Source organism: Lytechinus variegatus, chromosome 2 (genome assembly GCF_018143015.1).
Source record: "Lytechinus variegatus isolate NC3 chromosome 2, Lvar_3.0, whole genome shotgun sequence".
Classification (NCBI taxonomy): domain Eukaryota; kingdom Metazoa; phylum Echinodermata; class Echinoidea; order Temnopleuroida; family Toxopneustidae; genus Lytechinus; species Lytechinus variegatus.
This window is the reverse complement of record NC_054741.1, coordinates 28,628,786-28,653,310: the sequence shown is the minus strand read 5'-3', so window position 1 is coordinate 28,653,310 and position 24,525 is coordinate 28,628,786. Positions and strand designations below refer to the sequence as shown.

The 24,525-nt window shown below is 34.4% G+C and overlaps 1 protein-coding gene across 1 annotated transcript in view; it reads left to right on the top strand.

Moving 5' to 3' along the window:
* Positions 1-15,334, top strand: part of LOC121407763 (hepatocyte nuclear factor 4-gamma-like) — a 35,811-nt gene extending 20,477 nt beyond the window's left edge. The window contains 8 exon segments of the mRNA XM_041598958.1: positions 6,401-6,637; positions 7,387-7,523; positions 8,204-8,281; positions 8,284-8,361; positions 9,261-9,504; positions 10,055-10,291; positions 10,976-11,154; positions 11,763-15,334. Of these exon segments, the coding sequence (XP_041454892.1) occupies positions 6,401-6,637; positions 7,387-7,523; positions 8,204-8,281; positions 8,284-8,361; positions 9,261-9,504; positions 10,055-10,291; positions 10,976-11,154; positions 11,763-11,954 (1,382 nt within the window). The 3' untranslated portion in view covers positions 11,955-15,334.
* The last annotated feature ends 9,191 nt before the right edge of the window (positions 15,335-24,525 follow it).

Sequence of the window (24,525 nt, the reverse complement as noted above, 5' to 3'; positions counted from 1 at the left end):
ATGTTGAAAGAAGAGGAGAAATACATATTTCATGGTGAATATTACATCCACAGGGTTGGTTGGTGGTCACATTTTCCTTTTTACTTTATTTCACTTTCTGAGTTTCCGTAGTATCTGATATCCAAGGCTTTATATATTAATCCAAAGCCACTGAATGGCTTGACCATGAATCTACTCCCCCCCCCCCCCATTGGCCTCAGAAATTTGATTCGCCCATTTTAAGACCTCATTTTTATTACCGTCCTAAAATTAGTTTACTGGAGTTAAGTTTACATTCAGTATTTACAATGCCTCTTAATATAAAAAACTATTTGTTGAAAAAACCTACAGCTTCATTTAACATAAAAAAAACCCCATACATTTGTAGAAAATATTCAAAAGTCAATGGTTTCACCTGTTATAGAATTATTTCATTTAACTCATTTTGAAGTTCCATAATTTTAAAGTAAAGAAATAACTCAACATCACCATTATGTTGATGTACATTTCCCATGGCACCAACAGACCGGCGGTATTCATGCCCTATTCAATTGCTTGCCATACAATATCCTAACACATTCATATCCCAAAACTTTGGTGTTCTATAACATTTGCAACTCTTTTGAACAAGCTCACATGCGTGGAAAATGTAATCCAGATAGGTGTTTCATAAAACTGTTTGTTTGTAAGTTACGAGCGACTTTACCAACGACTGGTGATCCTTTCTTGTGGTAAATGACATACACCACATTTTCAGTGATGATGATTTGGCACATAAGAAAGGATCACCAGTCGTTTGTAAAGTCGCTCATAACTCACAACCAGCTTTATGAAACACCCACCAGGTTTATTTGAAGTCATTTACTATATTTCACTTCGTTCCACAATGGTGTATTCAATGGAAGCAGATAGCGTGTATGATTCCCAATTAGTATGAGCCTGATCAAATTCCTGAGACTCCTGTATTTTGGTACACTTTGGCCTCTCTCTCTCTGGTTTGTGGCTCAGTTACAGACTCCTCTCACCTTGTTTTGAAGAAAATGAACTCGAGTTGTTGGTTCTTTTTGTTGTCTCAGTTTTCCTACCATTGTATATCCTGTCTGTTTATTAATTGCTGCAGTATAACCTGACTTTTTAAGAGCAGGTTGCTTGCCATTCAATGTAATCAGTATCCCTCTCACAGTTTTCCACAAAGTAATTTCTCGGAGGAAACTCAGTTGTGTCACCTAGAGCAGTTTTAAAATTCAGAAAGTTTTGTTTTAGATTTTCATTGAGATTACAAAATTATTTTGCCCTGAACATACATAGTAGCTGTGACTATAGCCATATCAGCAATATGGGGCACTCTGGTTTTAAGGTCTTATTCTTCATGAATAATTGGTTACCAACTTTTTAGATCCTCTGAGGTCCTTCATGTTTGCGGAATATCTCCTTTGAATGGTATCTCATATCATATCTTTATCATTGATGGGCTGTTGTATCTCAAAATTTGATAATAGTCCAGATGAAGCTCTGTTTTAAAGTTCTGATGTTAGTGAAATCTTGCTGCAGTTCTGTACAAGCATTAGACTGTTTTGACGTTGACATTGTCATAATTCTAAGACATACAATTATGGTTTCTCAAAATTGTGATGACTTTGGTGTAAAAACCCTGTTTTGGTTTTGTTCTGATAATTTCAAACTAGGTTTAATTAAGGAAAAACGTGAACTATCCCTTTGATATTAAAGAAAAACAATACAGGCAGTGTGGAATGAGGGCTGAAAATGAAAGCATTGGGACAATGTAAGCCAAAACAGGAAAACACTCGCCATTGTTTAGGCCAAATCGGTTGGTAAGAAGAGCTGGTTTTCTCTGCATGTGGGTTTAGCATGTAAAAGATTGGAAAATGGCTTCAGGTTACAGGGTTGGATAAAATTATGGGTTAGTTAGTGACAAAAGGGTGTTAAACCTGTGTTGAAGTATATCTTGTGTCATTTTGGCACCAAAAAGCTTTTTTTATGAAAAGGATAGTAATGACCTTCCTAATTGGTCTTGTGATTCTTGTAGATGTATAAGATAAAATCCATTGAAAGGGAAGGGAAACAAAATGCATAAATATGTCTAGCACAGTTGATAACTGATTATTGGGTAACCAATTTTTCCTGACATTGTAATTATGAAATATGAAGATATGTGATTGGGATTGTTTTCATGGTAAAAAAATAAGGTTTATTTAAAGAAAAGTGATCACCACACAGGTGTTTGAATTTATTTTGATTTGATTTACTTCATTTCATAGCAGATTAAATGTGATAAAAACTTATTACAAGGGAAATATCGTATGGAATTGTAGTTAACATTAGTCAAGGAAATACAAAAGGAAATTACTTCCCTTTTAAACTGGTTTCCCCACAAGTTTATAATAGTTTCAATTAACAGGATGTATTTCATCATCTACGTATTCATATTTTTTTTTCTATTGCCCTATATGTTTTTACTAATCTTTGAAGAGATTGATTTGTAACTGTCATTTTCTTTGACATGGATTAAAAGTTGTAAAATAATTCTTGTAATGTTGGAATGTATGGTCACTTTAATCACTTATTAAATTTTCAACTACAATGTTAGTAAAACTAACTGTGTTTACCTTATGTACTTAAATGTGTAAACACTTAAATGTGTAAACATTTCATTTTTTTATATTCTTAGCTTCTGGTTTTGTGCTTTGCACACCTGTAAAGAGTTTTGGTATATCCTTAAAATTTTCTTTTTCAGTTTATTTAAATTGTCAGATAAAGTGTGCAATCTATACACAATTATATGCCAACATGTTCTGTGATAGATCTAAACTTACATGAACATACAAAAAAATCTAAAGTAAGCTTGGGGTTAAAATAGGATATGAACCACTTGAACGTGTATGCAAATTTCAGGATACAATTCTTATATTTAACTATACCGTATATTGAATAATACTATTAGCATCCCTGAGTGATACTGGTATTGATTTCACCCATGGTTTGTTTATGAATATGGTCCATTGAATTTAAATTGAACTTTGTCATACAGATTTGTAGAGCTATATCCATGTTCCTTCGTTTACCTTTCATTTGTATTCTTTGAAGTGTGAAAATAAGGTAGTTATGAATGACAATTTCTGAGGAAACGAGGTCTCTACATAGAGGCCATATTCTATCTGATACATTTAATGTCTATGGAATGGTTTTGTGACCATAGATGATTGATGCACAATACATATGACAAAGAATGTAATTATTCATTTATCTTTTATTGTAGTATTAAAGTGGGATATGAATTCTAGGTGCAATGGTATGCATGTTCTACATGTAGTGCTGACAATTTAATTTGATTAGTTTTAAAAAACTTGTAATTATATCAATCAAATGGTGCAAGAAATGAAGGCACGAGTATAATCTTTTGAAATGAGAAGGGATACAATCGATTTACCATTCTGTTTAAGAATCAAATTCATCTTAGTTTAATTCATTTCCAACAGAAGAAATTTAAGTATTACAAAGAAATTGCATATGTTCATACAAACAATGTAAATCAAAAAATTTATTTTCCATAAGTAAACATGAAATACAAGAGCAAATTATCATATATGATATGGATTAAACTCTAATTACTCTATATACAACTATAAGTTTTTTTTTTTTTTTTTGGGGGGGGGTGAAGGCACAAACGTTTGTCTGCTTTAGTTTAGAAAGTTGGAATAAGACTTTGTGTGATCTAATTAAGTAAGGGGAGGGGCACAAGTACTCCTGTGTCCCAATTTGGACAGAAGTGTCATTAACCTATAACCTTGGCTAACAATTGATGAGCTTTAGTTTGGTGTGAAATACAATTAAGACCTAATTTAATATGATATAGATTGATCTGCCAGGCCGCCTCTTAGTAAAGTGCAAATTACAGTCTGATCTACTTTTCAGAGTTCGACCCTCGCTCCTTAACTTGTCCATTAATATAAGTGAAAAGTCAAAGTTGTCAAAGCTGTCAAAGTTGTATATCGTTGTTATTAATCACAATAGATAACTTTGACTTTCACTCATATTAATTAGAGATTTTCTTAGAATAAGACACACCTCTCTTGCACTTCCATTACTTTCTATTACAATTTCACTTGCATCAGCTTGATTCATTACTTCTTGCCAATAACTGCAGTACATGTATAACTAAACATGGTTATACTAGAATATGAATTTATTCCTAAACCCAACTTTAACTTTGACTTGTATTTCAAATACTTGTGTATTGTAAATTTTGAGTGAACCATGTATTCCTGAGTTGGAATTATTTCCTCATGTTGACATGTTTTCATCATCTTTTTGTTTCTGGGTATGTACATTGTATCTATATGTGTGTAAACCGGTGAAAAAAGAATTTCCTTTTTGGACAATAAAGTTATTCAATTCATTTGTGGCTGCACAGCGACAGCATGGTGCATTATACATTGATTGCATTGCACTGCACTGCACTAGAAGTCAGATTGAACCTGTACCGAATATCTGTCTAGCCTACGCCCGACGGGCAACCTGCACCCACAGATCTGAATAACGTAGACCCGTGTGAAGCTTTGGTCCCATTCATTTGACTTCGATCTTGGCATTGTATTGGCAACATATCTCATGCAACTCTCCAAAGAACTTTTTGTTCTCTACAGTTGATGTGTTGTTTTGATACACACACAACGCAATCAACTGGGTCACCCGTGCAATGTACCTATCGCAATCTAGCTAGCTAGCGCTTTCACATTGCAAAGATAACCCACCTCGTCATATTTTGTCCTGTGCTTTTGAAATAATAATTCTTCTTTTGTGTTGCTATGTTATTGTGTCTAGTCATTCAACTGCATATCACTCAGGCATCTGGGTCTATTATTGCCTGTAGTAAGGAAGATGCCTTTTGCTTTACTACACCGAGTCTATTGAAAAACTACACCCGTACTGATCGATATGCAGTATTTGACTATTGATGATTTGGCTGAAGATATGAATACATGAATATATAAATGAATATAATAAATGAATATGATACCCAACACTTTTAGATTTATAAGCTGTGCACCCTTTCACTCACTCATTTATTGATTTGCCATTCTGTTTTATCAAAAGCAGAGGAGCTCCATCATTGAAGTTTGATCCATTTTATGCATTATAAAACATGTTTTTATTTGATGATATAAATATGATATATTATATGATTATAAACAATTTACCATTTGATTGTCAGTTGTAGTTTGGTTACTAGTATGCCTGGGTGCACTGCTGCTGCCGTATAGAATCACCATTCCTTTTATACAGTCATACATTTTCATGTACTTACTATCCATCAAAAACAGTCCTTGATTCTCTTCATATATTGGCTATGCAAAGTTGGCCCTATTTATTTTGGTACTGCACAGTTTGCTATACGTGGGACTAGGTCATGTTTGTGACCTCACAAGCCATATATATGTGCAGACCTTGGGAGTATTGTTGTGTAGGTAGACTAGGCCTTAGCACCGATGTTTGGTTAGCAGCTTCTACTATAGATATATTTGTACTTGACTTGGCAGCACATCGAAAATGAAATCAAGCATTCCTGCATGGCTCTCGTTCTTGTGTAGAATGCTATGCTCACAAATCAATTTATTCTTGAGTGATGTGTAATAAATAGGCCAGATTTGAGAGAGAGTACTTAAGTTAGAGATAATAGGAATTAAATTGCAGTTGTGTTTTGAATTGATGAGTACGTCCTTATTGTGCTGTTTTTCCCCTCTCTTTCTCTCATGATATATAATGATCATATTTTCAATCATACTTATTCAACTTTTTGTTACACTTGCAAAACCCCCTCATCGTTTATGCAGTATAATGCACCAAAAAAATATTGAAAAATGAAGCACAGTTTGAGTTTTTCATTTCTTCATTTAAATTAAAAAGTTTATGAAAATATTTGGTACTAGAGGACCAGATTTGAATGAATATCTTGTGTCTCCATTTTCCCTTGTCTATTTCTTTTATATAACTTTACTTAAAGCAAAAACAAAATAAATACAAATGTTGTAGGTAAAATGAGGTTATAACAAACGGTTGCAGTGCAACTGCAAGGAATTCATTGCTAATGTTACTTCATGAGATATACAATAATAGACATTACCCATTTCTTTTTCCTATATTGACTATTGTGTTGGGAAGCACTGCAGAGCAGTGTGCTGAAATTGATGCTTGATCAATTATAAGTATATCCACAATTCAGGGATGTCATGTTTCAGAAATTCAGACTATCAATATATTTTTACACGTAGAAAGCACCTGTTTTCCATGCAGGAATGGGATAATTCTTGATGATTTCAGACCTTTTTTATCAATTCTACATGACACCCCTAAAAATGAAAAAAAAATGTAGCTATGACAATTCTTATTTTCCTTCCCACAGAGAATGATCTGAATGGACAACCATCTCAGTGTTCCATCTGTGGCGACAGAGCGACCGGGAAGCACTACGGAGCAGCGTCCTGCGATGGCTGCAAGGGATTCTTTAGGAGGAGCGTGCGCAAGAACCACCAGTATACCTGCCGCTTCGCCAGGAACTGCGTGGTGGACAAGGACAAGAGGAATCAATGTAGATACTGTAGATTAAAGAAGTGCTTCAGAGCCGGCATGAAGAAAGAAGGTACTGAGCAATCATTGTTAACCAGGCTTCCTTTTTCATTTGACTTGGATAGGACGTTAAATGGAGGTCCCATGTAGAGGAAAGTCACCACCATTGCATGTTGAGAACCCACTGCACTATTCGTATAAGACTAGGGAGAAACCCCGGTGTAGTGGTCCAACTGCAGTCCCCCCCAATGAGTTATATCGGGAGGAAAGACCTGCGGGTCATACTGATTCAGTTCGCTTTTCGCCTCCCAGGCACAGGTGACACCTAACAAATAATAATAATAATGACTTATTCTTGGATTATATCCAAGATGAATCTGATTTTAGAGCGATTTTAATACATGATATTAACAGTATATAAGAGCTTTGGAATGCAGATATTGAGAGAAGTCTATAGCTCACTACCAATAAAAATGGAACTGATCTGAACAAACAAATGTATTTGATTGTGTTTCTCGATTAACTTATATTATTTTGAAGTTGAAAGTATAATATTAATATCTCATTTCTGACTGAACATCATTTGATACTATTTAAGTACTTGAAAATTACTGTTTTATAGAAAACACAAAGAAGACACATTTATTCCAAATTTATATGAAATTCTTACACCTCTACAAAGATACCATGAACGTTTAATGCAAAATGAAAGTATGAAATGATCACTGATATTCCAAATGATTTCATGGGTACTTTCAAAGGAATGGTTTGAGGATAGACATTAGTCAAGTTGATACATTATAATTTGACTGATATGAGTAGCTTGTTCTTCCCTTCCAGCTGTTCAGAATGAGAGAGATCGCATCAGTACCAGGAGACCAAGCTATGAGGATGGTCTACAGAATGGTGGTGTCTCTATCCCACAGCTTGTCAATGCAGAACATATGTCAAGACAAGTCGTAAGTTCCTTGTATTTTGCCTATGCTATTGATAAAAGCGTAAACACGCCTTTATTTGTCTGATAGGCCTTTGATATGCAAGGGCCTTCCTCTCATTGTGCACCTTGAAATGACTTAACGTGGATTCTGTCTTCATGTTGAGTCATTACTTTGAAGACCATCTCGTTTTTAAATTCTTAACATTTCTAAGACACTTTACGAAAAACTACATTTTACGAAAAATAAATCAAATCAAATTTAAAGAAAACTACACCATAAATATTTCCAAATTTATGAAATATATCAGGAACATTGGGAAGTTAGATCCAGAACAAATACCAGAACAGATACCAAGATGTTGGCTTAAAAAATTAGGCACATCTCTTCATATTCAAAATAATGACAATCAAACACACTTTTCTTCTTCATCCTTATACTTTCAAAATCTACAACCATATTTTGAACATGTTGGGGAACATTGTGGGAATGTAAGAGATCTAAAATACTGCTCATTGACTTCCAACTTCAAACATTATGAATGTAATTTCCATTTTGTAATATTCATAACTCATTGATTCCATAAATTAAGAAAATGTCCCTGCAATATGGTTTAATCACTTTGAATGGAACTGACTATGAATGACTAGATGACCATTGCCTTCAAATTCATATGTGATTTATTTCCTCCCAATTTCTTGTAGATTCCAAATCCAGTAAACCTCCCTGATGGTACCATAGCAGGGAAGAAGATAGCTACAATGAATGATGTGTGTGAGAGTATATGAAACAACATCTATTGGTACTGGTAGAATGGGCAAAGTATATCCCCAGCTTCTGTGATCTGCCTCTTGATGATCAGGTTTGTCCTAATTTTTGTTTAAATCACTCTTGTGAAATAATGGTGTGTAGAATATGCCAAAACATATCTCATTTTAAACTATATAAAACCCTAATCATTATCCCCATTATTCTTAACCCTATCACAGAATTAAATTCAGTAGCAAATTATTAGCAGTGACATGTAAGATCACACCCCCAGAACTTCAATATGAATTTTTAAAAATCCAATCAGTTGTGAATATGTTTGAAGATTATGTTAATGAATGATTACAAAATCAGGCATTGTTTGAGAGAAAACAATGTTCATGATGTTGCAAAAGGATGTTACTAAATTGCCATGAATATCTAATCATTCATGGAATCCTCTTCGCGGTCTTTGTCATTAGACAGTTGACAATTGAATTAAGAAATCCTTCATTAGAAATCTAGTATAACAAGAAGTTTGACATCACAAGTAACTAAAAAATATCTCTATTTCTTTTTTAAATAAGTTATCACAAAGCTCAGTTTTACGTTTTCTTCAGCATTACTGATCTATTATCTAAATTGGTGGCAGCAGTGGGATAATCTTGGCTAATCATTTGTCTAGTTTAACTTACACTAGTAAATCTTTGTTACAAGTTCAAATCAATTCAACTTATGATAGATGGCATAGTTTTCAGAACAATCCTTTCTGTATCTTAAATCCACTCAGACCATATTCAGATCAGGTTTCCTCATTTCTTGTGTTAAATTAGGTTGCCCTTTTAAGAGCTCATGCTGGGGAGCACCTTAACTTACACTAGTAAACCTTTGTTACAAGTTCAAATCAATTCAACTTATGATAGATGGCATAGTTTTCAGAACAATCCTTTCTGTATCTTAAATCCACTCAGACCATATTCAGATCAGGTTTCCTCATTTCTTGTGTTAAATTAGGTTGCCCTTTTAAGAGCTCATGCTGGGGAGCACCTTGTCTTGGGTGCAGCAAGACGGTCTCTGCCCTACAAAGACATCCTAGTGCTAGGACCTGATGTGATCCTTCCAAGGCATTCCCAGGATCAGATGGATATCCACAGAGTGGCAAGTCGTGTCCTTGATGAACTCATCACACCCATGAGGGATGTGGGTCTTGATGACCATGAGTTTGCCTGCCTCAAAGCAATTGTCTTTTTTGACCCAGGTAAGCTTTCTGAAGGTTATGCTTCCTTTGTAACACATTTATTAGCTTTCCCTTGTTTTTCACATTTACTGTGGTTTGTACTCTGCCTTTACTTTTCTTTACATGGATTAAACTAACAATGTGTTACTTTCAATAGGTGTGGCCATGACCAGATATGTACTTCATGATGCAAGAAACTCTTGAGCAGATGGATAAACCAGGTTATCACACAAAAGTTTTCACCTCTTCATCTTTTGTCTGCATACTCCTTGTAGAGAGCTTTCACGTGCCTGTTGTTTCATGTTGGTAGGAGATTATTGGGGGGTCTAGATAGCTATCATTGGGCAGCTAAGTGGGGAACTCTTTTTTTCTCTCAATATTCATCAATTGTAAAAATTAAAATACTATGTACTGCATTTGTCTTTAGAATAGGATAATTTAAACGCCAAACTTAAGCTTGCATATGTACTAAAGTATCAAGTTGTTTGTGTCAGGTGACGTCAGTTTCATCCAAGAGAAATATTTTCAATGCACATGATTGGCTAATGATTGTAATATCCTTCCTTTCCAGATGCAAAGGGACTGAGTGAGCCAGGCCGTATCAAGATGCTTCGCTACCAGGTCCAGATACATCTGGAAGATTACATCAACGACAGGCAGTATGACAGTAGAGGGCGCTTTGGTGAAATCCTTCTCATGCTTCCACCACTTCAAAGCATCACATGGCAGATGATTGAACAGATCCAGTTTGCTCGCCTCATGGGAGTCGCCAAAGTGGACAATCTCCTTCAGGAGATGTTGCTTGGAGGTGGGTACCCAATGACAGTGTCATCTAAAGCTACTAAAAACTATTACACCTGTCTGTAATCCAGTTTAGGAATATATTGATTATGAGCTCTAGTAATTATGTCAGATAAGTTTTAGTTCAGTGTTTGGATAGTTTCATGAAAGATTATTATTTGATATATTGATAGAGGTTTTGCCCTCGATATGTAGTAAATTTAACCTAAACCAGTACTCTGAACTCAGGTCTAATTTAAAATCAAGTCTTAAGTTGTGGTTTAACTATGGATAGCCAATTGTGACAGGTAACTGACTGAGATTAGTTTATGTTATAGTTCTCTTCATCATTAAAAAATGAGGAAAGAGTCAAGTAAAGATAGGAGACATAAAATAAATGCTAATTTTGAATTTATGGCTTGCCACAATTTTAGCGTAGAGTTAGACCAGGGTCGAAGTTAAAGACTTCAGAATGAGGGCCCAGATACGGGTGTCTGTAAGTGCAGTTTGTATGTGTTAATCCTCTCAGCTCAACATCTTTGTTTGTCAAGAAAATGGTGCAAATCACGTGAATAGGATCACGTCTAGTTGAAGACTTTTGGATTATGGTATAACACACATTTCCCATAGATTCTGTCCCGCATATATATAAGCTCAGCCTTGGGTCAATTCAGATTCTTCAATCACATTTGAAATGGCTGTTACCTTTCAGGTTCTGCCAACGACCCCTCCCAGCAACACGTGCCTGCCAGTATGCCCGGTATGACGGCGCACCCCCCTCCGACCCCGCCCGGCGACCAGCATACCATCGTCAATGGCCATCTCATGCACGCTGCTGCTGTTGCACACAGTAGTTCCCCACATCTCACTCAGGCCTCTTCTACAGCTCAGGTATGCGGGAGGAGTTAGGAGGATGGTGGTAGAGTGGTGATGGTTGTGAAAAATGATGTTGGTAGTACCTGCAGTGTTGATGTGGCGGTCTTAGTTGTGATGACGGTGGTGGTCATTGTGATGATGGTGACTTAATTTTAATTTCCTGGTGATGGTTATGATCGTGGTGACAAAATCTTCTAGGGTGATGATGATGGTGATAGTGATGACAATGGTGATGAAGAGTGGTTGTGATTGTGGTTGGTGGTGTTGGCAGCAATGGAAGTAATGTGAAAAGGATAATGTAATGGTAATGGTATCACCAGTCAAGGATTGCATTGCAATTGTGATAAAGAATGTTTAAAAAGTTGTGTTAAAAAGAAAATAATCTGATACTACAAATCTAATTATTCTTTAATTCAGATCAACTGTACTGGAAGCCTTTTCCATGTAAAGTAAGATAGTAAAATATAGATGGGAGTGTGAGAAAATATAATGACAATTGAACGAATGCTTCCTGGAACTTGACAGTCATGAACATGATGATTTATTTCCTTGGCAAAGCTCACTGGATTAATTTTCTCAATAGTAAATTTATTTGAACACACTGTTTGCTTCTCATTGCACAGGTGATAGCAGATTTCAAACTGCAGCAAGCCAGCCAGCCATCAGTCACTGTCACCCAGACCCACATAGGAGCCCCTCCTCCACCCCCAGCCACTGCCGGACCTCCAGCCCCAGCTGCTGTAGCTGTGACGGTGCCCATCCCAAAGCAAGAGAGAACACAGATCAACACCATGCTCAAAGAAGAGGTGGTATAATGCCAAGATCCACCTATCGTACTCTATCTCATGCTTCTTGTCTCTCCGTCTGCATTCAAAGTACTACCGGTGAATAGCTCTAACCCAAAGAGCCATTTGCTCTTGATATACTTTTCATGGTTCATTCCATCTTCTTCCAAGATGGGAATGCATCAGTTATCATCTTTTCAAGTGTTTTTTTTTTCTTTCTCTCTTCATGATAAGGACTCCTTGTAGATAGTTGGTGTAAAAGTCACTGTTCTGATGGTACGTTGTTGTAAACATTCCACTTGCAAGATGGTGTGATAACTTGATGACAAATTCCACCCATCGTGGCCTGCATTTTAATCTTCATCGAAAGATTTAATGGTAGACAAATGGTTATGTGCATCCATTTTATTAACCACTGTACATCACATTCCACATGTAGAGTGATTGGAAAGCATCATCCTTATTGGTGCTCTTTTACCCTTATTTGTATCCAAATATCTACCACTAGACAATTGGTATAAATGCGTGTGTCTTAAAACCATTATATATCACATTCCACGAGATTGGGTAAGATTAGGAAGCATCGTCCACTCTGGTGGTCTTCCATTCTCATCTGCATCCAAAGAGCTACCTGTTGACAATTGGTATTGACATATTAGTCCTAGAAACCACTGTGTTTCATGTTCCATTTCAAAAAGATGGAGTAAAACTAAGAGGTGTTGTGATTTTTAGTGGTCCTACCCTTGTATGGGTCTGGAGATATACTGCTAGACAGTATTTGTTGATCCTGCTGTAGGTGTAGAAAAATGGCACTTCTGTCTCTGATGTCTAGTGTGCCTGGTATCTTATGTGTATAAAAGACCATTGGCAGGGGGATCATAAATCTTATATACCAATGAACATCACATTCCGTTTACACGAGGAGAAGGTAAGAGACTCTTAGTCTGTAAGAGTCATTGCCCATCCTGGTGGTCTTCCAGCCTTATCTGGATCCAAAGGGTTGGTATAATATCATCCAAAGATCTACCGTCATACGATTGGTATGATGCAATTGATCTTAATAAGTGAGTTCAATTTTGTCTCATTTCACTCGCAAGAGCAAGCACGTATGTTGAAAAGATGGAGAGCATACAAGAGACATCGGCCATCTTGATGTTCTTTTAGCCTCATCTGCATCCAAATACGTACCAATGAGAGATTGGCTCTAAACACCTGTACATTTTGCTTAACAAAACATGTTTCACAAGGACCAGTATTTTACATCTTTTTGCATCCATAGCAGTACCTGAACAAAGATACTACAATACTATCTTTACAGGGCTGTAACCTAGTGTACAAACCATTCTGCTTTGAAATAAGGGCCCTTGGTTTTGAAAAAAAAAAAATACATTTCATTTTTAGCATCTTATCTTCTGTGAAGATAAAAAAATACTTTCAATTTTGTTTATTAATTTATTTACATATATTTTTTTAGAAAGAGGGGGTTCATTTCTGACTTTTCTTATACACATGCATTCATCATTGTAATTAACCAGCGAGATCAATGCCACAGTGATGTGTATTTATCACTATCTGTAAACATGGTCCAGTAAATACCGTACATGAGCAATAGTTTATGTGAGTGGTCCAATTAAATTTATACCCCTTGTGAGCTACCGTTGAATGGACACAACAAAATACACACTGTCGTTTAACTTCATGGGATGCAACTTCTCCTATTTCTCTTCTTTACTTAAGATGCATTCCACACTGCCAAATGCCTGTATAGGGTTTTTCCCAGAATTCTCCTGGAATACATGGTTTAGTAAAAAATTTCAGCATAAATGACAGGGACCATCCATCACCTAGAAAGAAAATTCACTTCTTGAGATGTAAACAAGTGTTAAACATTCCTGTGATTTTGGGAGTTTTAGATATTCTTCAAATTATCTAGAGACATGGTCTCAAATGATTAAAATTCAGATGTGATCACATTTGGCTGGAAGATAATGGAATAAGCTCTTGGGAAGAAGAAAAGATGAAAAGACTTGTTTCCTGGTGCTTGATGTGGCTTTATTTCTTTGTATGTATGAGATTGACATTACAATGTCATATTTCATAGTATATACTGTATATATGTTCCCTAAAAGTTTGCTAGAATATACTTGACACATTCTACAACATGTTCAACTCCATTGTGGCACAACAACTTTCACATAGGATATAATCAAAATACTTGTTCTTAGCATTGGTTACTTTAGATTTATATATACATATATATCTTGCTCTTTACCTGTGTTGTACCATTTCAACGCGAGTTTCCCCCTCTTTCTCCCCATCTTTTATATTTATAGTACTCCTTGTCTTTTTTCTTTTCAGCTCTTAAGTCTCCCATTTTTTTTTTAATTGATCAATGTGTGAAAAAAGCAGCAAACAGTTCTACAGTGTCATTTCAAAATCAATTCTTGACCAACACTTTTTACAAGTATAATTCATAAATGACACATTTCAAAGTTTATACTCTCTTTATTTCATTTAATGGGTCTTATAAAATGCATATTTCACACATGTGTGGATAAATTCTCTTTGAAGAGAGGTTACCCCAAAATATTTTTTCTATGGGTGGTATCTAAATTTCAAAGAGAAAATGATATTTCCAGAAATCTTCATTCAGTTCCTCTGATATGGCTCTCAAATTAAGTAAAATGATATAGGAATGATAACACATTGTTTTACAAAATAATGCTTGCATTTATGTAATTTTACAAAATAAAATTCAAATCTAATACCATTCTTAGACTGCAAACCTAGAGTGTAAACCATAACAGATAAGATTTTCATCACATTGCTTTATAAGAAAAATCACTGATTCATTCAATTTATTGTCAGATATTTTAGCAGCTATGACAGGTAACCAGTGAAAACAAATATATCCTATGAGACAGTAGATACAAGCTTTGCAATCCTAATTTTGTATTCTTTGCTCATTTTCTTGATTAAGTTGTCATTATAAAGGGCCAAATAAACTTAGTAGAAATCTTTCTCTTTCAAATTCAGAAGTCGCCCACCAAATTACTTTCTCTTTAAATCATTTTTAGTGCAGCATCAAATGAAGGAGAGATATCTAAGCTTACAAAAAATGTTTCATGATCATAAAACATCTAAAGAACCTTTGTTCCATTTTTACACACTTAAGGTTAGGAGAAGATGGCTAAAGTCTCATAAATACCATATACCATCAGACATTAGATAAATCCCTTAAGGATATCTTGATATCACTCTGAAAAAAAAATAGTATTCAAAAATAATATTACAGACATATTTCCTACATTATTCTACATCTTCACATTTATACTACATCTTTTTGCATATTTCCTCATGTAGACAACTGTCATTAGTGTTGTATCATAATTGTATTCAGTATTTGAATTTAAAAAACAACATATTTGTATTTGATGGTGTTGATGAAACCATACTACAGTCTATATGCATCTGTACTTAATTGTTTACAATTATTAGTCACATGACTGAGCAATAATCAATAAATATTTTGATTGTTGTGTCAGTTGATATGGCATATATTTGAAATGTAACAATACTTTAGCATTAACCAAAAGTGCTTTTTTAAGCCTTAATAAGAAATTCTATATTACAAAAGTGCCTGATTAGGGGGGGGGGAGAAATTTTAGAATATGAAAGTTTTTTCAATTTTCCAAAATGCAAAATCCAAAAATATATATCAAAGTTTGATTGATATAGAGTGCTTTCATTTTCAAATCATAGTTTTAAAAGTATATAAGAATATATTGTATTAATATATTAACAAATTTCTGAAATCTGAAATTTACTTTATTTTATGATTAACATGTCTTCTTTTGCTTGTGAAAAGAAAAAGCTAGTAAAAAATACAAGTTATATTTCTTGTTTAGATTTAACACATAAAAATCGACATTGGCCTATATTGTTAAACTAGTAAATGCTTTAGAAAGCAGAGGCATACACCAGCTCATATTGAAAATTATATTCTCCATAGTAAGAATTTTGCCCTTTGATAGGCCAAAGTTGATCGCATAACAATACAATATTGCCTCCATTAAGTGCTTGACCAATGAAGTTAAATTTATGTTCTTTTTCTTATAACTCCAGAGGGTCACATTTTGTTGTTTGATTTTAGTGTGATCAAAATGAAGAGAACCGAAAACGCTGAATGGATTGTTGAATGTTAGTAGTACTGTTGTGGATAGACATCCTTGAGGTTGAATGAATGTTAGTTAAAACTAAATTGCAAATGTGAGCTTAAAGGAAGCATTTGCTTATCCAGCCTTGAGGTTTTTTTTATAGCAGGGTTACGATTGATCCAGATTGCCAAAAAAATTTTTTTTTTCATATCAGCTCCATTAGTAATAAATCTCTGGTTATCTTTTGCTACTGCTTACAATATTTCTTCTGGATGCCTGATAAATAATTGTTTGGCCGTGATAAAATTGTGTGGTTGTATATGTCCTCTTTCTAGTAGACATTTTCTAAGTTTTATTAATATATGCCAATATTGTCTTCCAGTGAGATATACAACAAAATATGATCTTTGTTTTATGTTTTTACCCCCAAAGTCCTTTTTACATTTTAATTATTTGAAATGCTTTAAATTATTAATACCATTTTTAACTTAGTTTAAGGTGACTTACATATTTTTCTTACACACTGATGTTTAAGAAGAGACATGTCTTTTAAGGCGTGAATTGTATCAGAGCAGATTCAGATTTATCTCCAACAGAGCATGAAAATACAAATTATTTTCATACATTCATAACAAACATTTACAATACGAATCATTGTCATTATAATTGTATGTCAAAATGTTTAAATCAATTTTATTTTCTTTTAACAGTACTGTGAAAAGCTTCACATCAGAAAAAAACCTTCCAGTAATAAAGCTTAAGTACTGTATGTCTCGGTACCTCTTACATATTGTAAATGTACTAAAATCTTGTAATCCTTATGATATTTCACAGACTGTATATAGAGGATTGTATTATGATATTTACTTTTCATTATCATTACCAAACAACTCATTCATGTAGAACATATTAATTTGTATGTTGTAAATAGATAACGTGATGAATATACTTTTATTTCAGAGTATATAGATGTATTATACTGTCATTTTGTGTATCTTTGATTTTGCGCCAAATTATCGACATCTCTCCAATTAAACATTTATGCAATCAATGTATTAGCTACTTCCATTTGTAATTAATTTTGTGATTGAAATGGTTTAAACAAAACATATGATTGATTTTGGGGGGAAAGGATACGTGTAACCCCCCAAAAAATGTATGTATATATCTATATATATTCCTACTTTAGTCATAATAATCCGTCTTTCATGTCTTTTTGAGAATGATAAGCTACATTTAATAGATATGATATGGATATGACATATTTTATAGACTGTATATAAATATATATTTCAATGAATTTTCATGTAAACATAGTCATTTAAAAAAAAAAGAGAACACAACATTGTTTTCTTGTTGTATATTCTCTTGCTGCGTAGTTCCTTTTTACTCCAAACAAGTGAAATTTCAATCAAACCTGAGTATGCAGACTGTAAATAGAACATAATCATGAGTGACTTAACTTTTGTGCCTGAAATTAGATCAAGAATCAATGATTTTGCTGCATGATACTTAATAGATATAATTGACGTATCTTTCTTACAAATACTCTAAATCATCACTATAATTGCTTATTTGTTTTATGCATTTGTAATCTCAAGTATTTACAATGTCTTGTTTCCCTTGGTAATTGAAATACTGCTTAACTTCTACTTTTCAAAATAACATAGCATACTTTTGGTCCATTTATAAGATAATCTGGGCTGTAATTATAATCTTAGCGATTGATCATGGAGCTGAATTCAATTATTGATTGCATTGACTATTGTATATGGTCAATCATAAAAACCAAGCCCTGTTATCAATTGCTAAGCTATCTTTTAATGATTAGGAGACATCTGAGTGGATCATTTTTTTCCATGTAATATTCAATTTATTGTTTGTCTTATTTTGTTTGGTTGAATTGTAGTTTCAAAGTTGTCATTTCTGTGATATCTCTGTATTCATGAACAAAGTGATTTTCCTTTTAATGTCTGTATCACAAGTATTACTATTCCATGTTTTTTTTTTACCATGGGAATTATACAAAAATTAGAAATACAAAAAATGTTGGGTAAAAACAAAGAAGAAAGTCAATGTCAACCTCTTTGAAAATGAAATGTACATGCTTTGAATTTGAAGAGTTTGAGCACAGATAGTTGTGTGTTTTGCTATTACATAGTTGTACCCTACTATATATCAAGAAAGCCTGAATGTTTGCTAATACACAACCAGAGGACCAATTGCTTAAGATCCTCTTAATGAGACCGACCTGGGGAGCGTTTCATCAATATTTTCATCCGACAAGTTGTCAGATCTGACATCTTTCCATGATTTTGATTGGTTGAGAGGCACTGTTCCTATGGTAACTGTCGGATAAAATGGGATTTGTCGGATAAAATGTCCGACAAGTCCTTCCATGAAACGCCCCCCTGATTCCATACAATGCAATGCAAATTATAGGTAGCATTTGTTAATTATTTCATCTTTAGTCCTCATTGAAATACAGCACAACAAATCTTTTTTTCATTGTATTTAGACATTGTGAGACAAGTCGGCCCTTTTCCATTCACATCACCTGGGTTGAGTGCAGCACAATGTTGGTAAATTTCTTGCTGAAGTGGTGCATAGTTCATTTCTAAAAATATTTCCAGAGTTGTGGGGTGAAGGTCAGAAGGACCTTCATTATACAGAGCTACGAAATAGTCAGATTTTACCCTACTTTAGTAGGATTTTTAAAGGGAATGTGACGCTAAGTAGGATTCTCCCCGAGAAATAGAATTTTTTTAACTTGTAATAATCATGATTACGGTATGTTTTCAAATTTTTCAAGGAAAATAGTACTTTTGATGGAATAAAAATATAAGAATAGGATATTTTCACAATTAAGGTTGGCAGCTCTGAATAACACCTATTGAATTATGTCACCTGTTTGTCTCTTAACTCTGGGAAAATCATTTTGAACTATTTTTTTCCCCTACAGAGTTTGATTGGTGCATTTTTTTTTCAGCCCCCAATTTTTTTTTTTCTTTGTCACTCTCTATGTCTTGATTAGTCTTCACAAGTATTTATAGCCAAGACCATCATATTATTAGCGAGCAAAGATGAATTTACACCTATTTGCTGTGCATAATGTAGTTAACAATCCTAGGCAACTCATTTAGTGTACAAATATTATGTTACTTTCCAAACTTGCCTTTATTTTGGACATTTATGTTCATGTAAACAATGCTATATCCTGCTTGCTAGTGTATAGTTAATTTGATGCTATTTTTTATTGATTTGGTTATGAATAATGAAAATTTGATTGAATATTCAATATTTGGCTCACCAAAAAGTGCCATGTCTTCAATATATTAGGTGCCCTTTGTATGAGAAAGAATATTTTCTTATATGTCTTCATAAAGACAAAGAGTTGAGCTTAACATACTATTCCAAACAACAATGCGACGAACGTTTTGTGATCAGCAGACAATCTGAAATATATTTTTGAAGACGAACAAACAAAAAATGATTTGTACTATTTTGGATACTGAAGAATGAATCAAAATTGTGCAATAAAAGATTTAGCATTTGTCAATGAGAAGCTGCGTGATTTGAATAATTTCTGTTTTGTGGTTTTTAAATTAATATTTTTTCATTCTATGTTGGTTTTGGCATGTTTTCATGAAGGAGTTCATGAGTGGCGAGTTGTTATTAAGATAGTTACCATAGGATTTTTTCAACAATTGAAAGCCAATGATTTCATTTTCAATGAAAATGTCATTTATACCTTGGTCACATTTGTTCTACGGCGGCCGTACGGCGAGTCGAAAACAGCCGTTTTAATATTTTTTTGTGTACCAGCTACATATACATGATATAGGTGGTTTGAATAAAAATGAATAAAACGACTATTTTCGACTCGCCGTACAGCCGCCGTAGAACAAATGTGACCAAGGTATTAGTAACAACTTCTCCGTAATGATACACTTCAAGAATCAGAGCTCTCTTAATCAAAGTTTGCAAAGGTAAAGAGTGATGCAGACAGAATGAAAGGTGTCAAGCAACAACAGAGATATAGAAAACGAGGGGGCAACACTGAGAGAGAGAGAGGGGGGGGGGGAGTAAAAGGTTTAGAATTTGAAATGATTAAAGTGGTAATTAAAAGGATACATAGTATCATGGTAACTTTCTTACCCAATGGTAACTACCATGGCAACGGTGCTCAATTGCCAATCACTATCAAGGATTCCATAAAAGTTAACATTTGAGGGGAAACTTGCCATAATAACATTTATGCAACAGGGTCCAGTTCCCTAATGATCTCATTAGCGGTCAAGCTCATGGTGGAAATTATACCAAGTTTATAAACAACGATCATGATCCTGTTGCATATAAGTTACCATTATATGGTAATCTTTTCATCCAATGGTAACTTGCATGGAATCCTTGATTTTGATTGGCTGTTGATCAGTGTTACCATGGTAGTTACCATTGGATGACAAAAATTCCTTAATAGTAACTTTTATGCAACGGGTCCAATATCGAAAGTGGTGGTGTTATATAAGAGAGAACTACTACATTACGAAGTATGAGGCAAATGATACATTTTTATTCATGCCGTACAGGGTACTTAAAGGGTTCTATTCTTGTCCCGTTTTTGGAACCTTTAAGGGTTACATAAAGGGTTCTAAACAACCACATAGGAACTTTTTTTAGGTTTCTTTTAGAACCACTTAAGGTTCTTGAGCACATAAAGAACCTCTTGGTGAATATTTTATTCTCAAGGGTTCCAAATATGGGACAAAATGTTCTAATTCGCACTTCTTTTATTTTCTTAGAGTATAGCCAGTTTTAGCCACACTCCAAAAACTCTCGCAACTGCTATCGAAGTCACACTGTTCGGTCGAGAATCATGATTGCAATATCTTGTCATGTCTTTTTATACATGTACTGGTATGGAAATGCAGAACATTCATGTATCAATAATGAAAGGATATCTTGGCAAACAAGAAGAGTGAAAATTCAAGAGTAATCGTTTCTGTATACATTATTTTGTTTAAGACGACCAACATGGCTCCATCACCATTTTTTGAAAGAGAGGACCACTGGAACGGCAATAGAAATGTGTAAGGAGTAGTACCTAACTTTCATTATGCCTCATAGCTCCGCCCACCTAGCTCGTTTTCTCGCTGACTTCGTCCGCACGCGCGCGCAAGCGATTGGATAAACAAACCTCATGGGCGTGGTCTTGAACATCAGCAAGCGCATTGCATCGTAAACAGACCCATTAAACCCCGCCCATCTTAGCCCGAGGCACGTGACTGGATGCGTAGTGTTCCGGTTCATGTATAAACCTACTGGAATTCTACAGCAACCAGATACTCCTTTTACGTATGTGTCTGTCTGAGCATCGAAAACTTGATGAGGGATGTATCCCTTTTCTGGTTTTTACAAAACATTTTTTCTCTGACTAGGCAGATATCTTGCAAATTTTGCCAGCGTGATAAGTAGTTCATATTCAGGTTTCAAACATTGAAGCGTAAAATTGAAGATTTTTTCAATTGCAAAAAAAAAAAAATCGCTGAGACAAATAATAATTATACTTACACTTGCTTATATAGAGCTTAACACTTACTTTATCAGAAGTCTCTAAGCACTCTACAGTAATGGAATATAATTACCCTGACTTGAGCAGAGCAGCTGTTACGCGCGCTGCGTTTCAAGCAAAAAATCTTGCCTGGTACCCATTTACCTCACCTTGGTTGAGTGCAGCATATTGAGGATTAATTTCTTGCTGAGGGAAACTACGCCCTCATTGTCTAATATTTCATAGAGACATTTTGGATAAAAGAAAGTGAGAATATACAAAATTAACGGAATATTTGGTTCGCTTCATAAACAAAATAATGAATTCAAAATGAAAGGTAGTCGAAAAGATTCTAAATGAAATTAGAAAAAAATACGACTTAAAAATATTCAAGGAAACCGACGTCTGCCCATCCCAACCCCTATACCCAACTTTTCTCCTCATCCTCCACGTCTCACTCCTATTACCCCTCACACACCAAACACCATATCATCTACAATCCCTCTCATAGACAATATTTTTGTTATGGCCCTATGTGCCTCTCCGGTTGTCTTTATCACTAGACTGTAACGAGGGGTTCTACTGAGTGATGCCTTGTACTAAGGAAGCTCGATGATCTAACATATCACCAGACAAGATTATTGATGCCCTCATTCAATGATTATTGGCCAATCCGCTGGGAGCTTGGGGGGGGGGGCGGGTGGTAGGGTCGGGGGAAATTTTCCATGATTTTATGAGTGCACATTTATTTGTTTGCTTGCACCTATATAATGTTCTACTTTTACGTGATCTTTGCATCTTTTGCAGACGGTAACATTTTTGTTTTTAATTTACCATTTTATGTAATTGTTTTGTTAATTGTATAGAGCCGTTTTCCGTGTCAGATATATATATATTATGTGTTATTGTCGCATTATATAAGATATGTGAGAAATAGACATTTACTAGAATGAATATTGACTCCATAATACAGAAGAACAGGGAAAAACACTTACCTATTACCTACTTTTTGTGTTAATAAATCGCCGCAAAACGTACCAAACACTTTTACTCCCACAATATCAATTTTGTTGCATTGCCCTTAAACATGTCAAAGATTGCTTGTAAAAATGCATGTTTATAAACTTGAGCCCTCTTGAGATGAAATTTTGTTAAAAGGCATGGTATTATAAACTGCATATATATATATATATATATATATACATTTCAACTGTGTCATTCGACTTAACATACTGTTTTCACACATTTTATACTCAAAGGCAACTCTCGATGATGCAGCCAGAGGGAACAGGATATTTTTAAAATCTAATTTTAAAAGTAAATAAATTCTTAACGTAGTCATCTTCATTCCTAAGTTAATATTTTTCAGGATACGCGTTTATTTTGTCTCAGAATCTGGGTCTTACATCCTTCCTTGATAGTTTTCCCAGGGGAGTTCCTTCAAACCAAAACAAATCAACTTTTTCTCATCTTCGTGAAGATATTTGTCTTAATCAAAAATCTTTCCCGCCATTTAAGCGGACTCAAACCGAAAATCCAATCTCGGTTTTTGCTCAGTCCTAGAAATGGCATATGAGGTAGAGGTCATGTATATCTGATCAAACGTAAATCTATCGATATAAAACTATCAAGATGACCTATCATTATTATTATTTATTATAATTATGAATAAAAAAATAGGGAATAATTTGGGGCTCATCTGTTTCTGCATGTTTAATAGAATGCATTGACGGTGTTTAGTGATTACTACAAAAATGCATTTATACATTTACCCTTAATATTTCTCATTTTGTGTTGATTTTTTTTCTATTTTAATGAACCTCATTGGTCATGTTGGTGAATCTTTTTTTCATTCTTAAAGCGTTTGTCTGTGTCGTTTTGTTCAGTTTATTCGACTTTGTTCGTTCGTTGGATCATGGTCTCTCCTCGTGAAAAGGGTATACTTTGTAAAAACACGATTTTCCTGGAGTCACTCTAAGAAAATCGTACTATCGTAATCATTGGTCAAAACCCCTGTGTAGAAAGATGACTTCGTGACATCTAATATCTATTTGAAGTTATGTTTATTTTTTATTTTAAGCATTATCATTACTATCCCTTAATATGAAATATTTATAAGTGATTACAAGAAAAAAATCAAGCAAATACAGCTAAGGATAAAAATCCGATTTATCTGCCATGTAAATTCAATAGTGTGCTCACTCCATGGCATTTTATAGTATTCGTTTTATGTTATTTATTTTCATTATCGAATTCCATGGTTGTATATTCTTTGAAAGTTGATACACTCTAAAAAATATATTGGGTAAAAGTGCTCCATGAGGGTTATGTGTCCAACCAACATTGGGCTTTCTTTCTCTGGTATTTTTATTTATCCAGTGTGATGACAATTTTACCCATTCTTAAATAATTGCTGCTTATTCTTTAACCTTACTGGACAATATGCTTCCAGCATTGAGTAAAATGCTGCCCCAAATTGGTTGGACACATAATTACCCTCGTGGTGGTAAAAATTTTACCCAATATTTTTTACAGAGTACGGAAGATAAAAACAAATCTAGATCTCTTCTAATTATAATGTGATAATATGGTGGTAATATAACATGCACAGTTTATCAGATTGATCGAACATTTCGTGCCTTTTTATTTCCTAAAACAAGGCATGAAAATGTATGTCAAGGGCTAATTCGCAGATAGGAAAAGAGCCTTATATTTACTGATTGTTCGGAGGACATCAAGGATGAAATAATTGAACATGTCTAAACAAAAGATATCAGAAGTCTTCAGGATAATCCATTTTATCTGTTCCATCCGTTCTGATACTTTTCAAGTTTACTGATCATAACAAAATGAGGCATTTCATCCTTATATTTACCTCAAGAAAGATTATAAA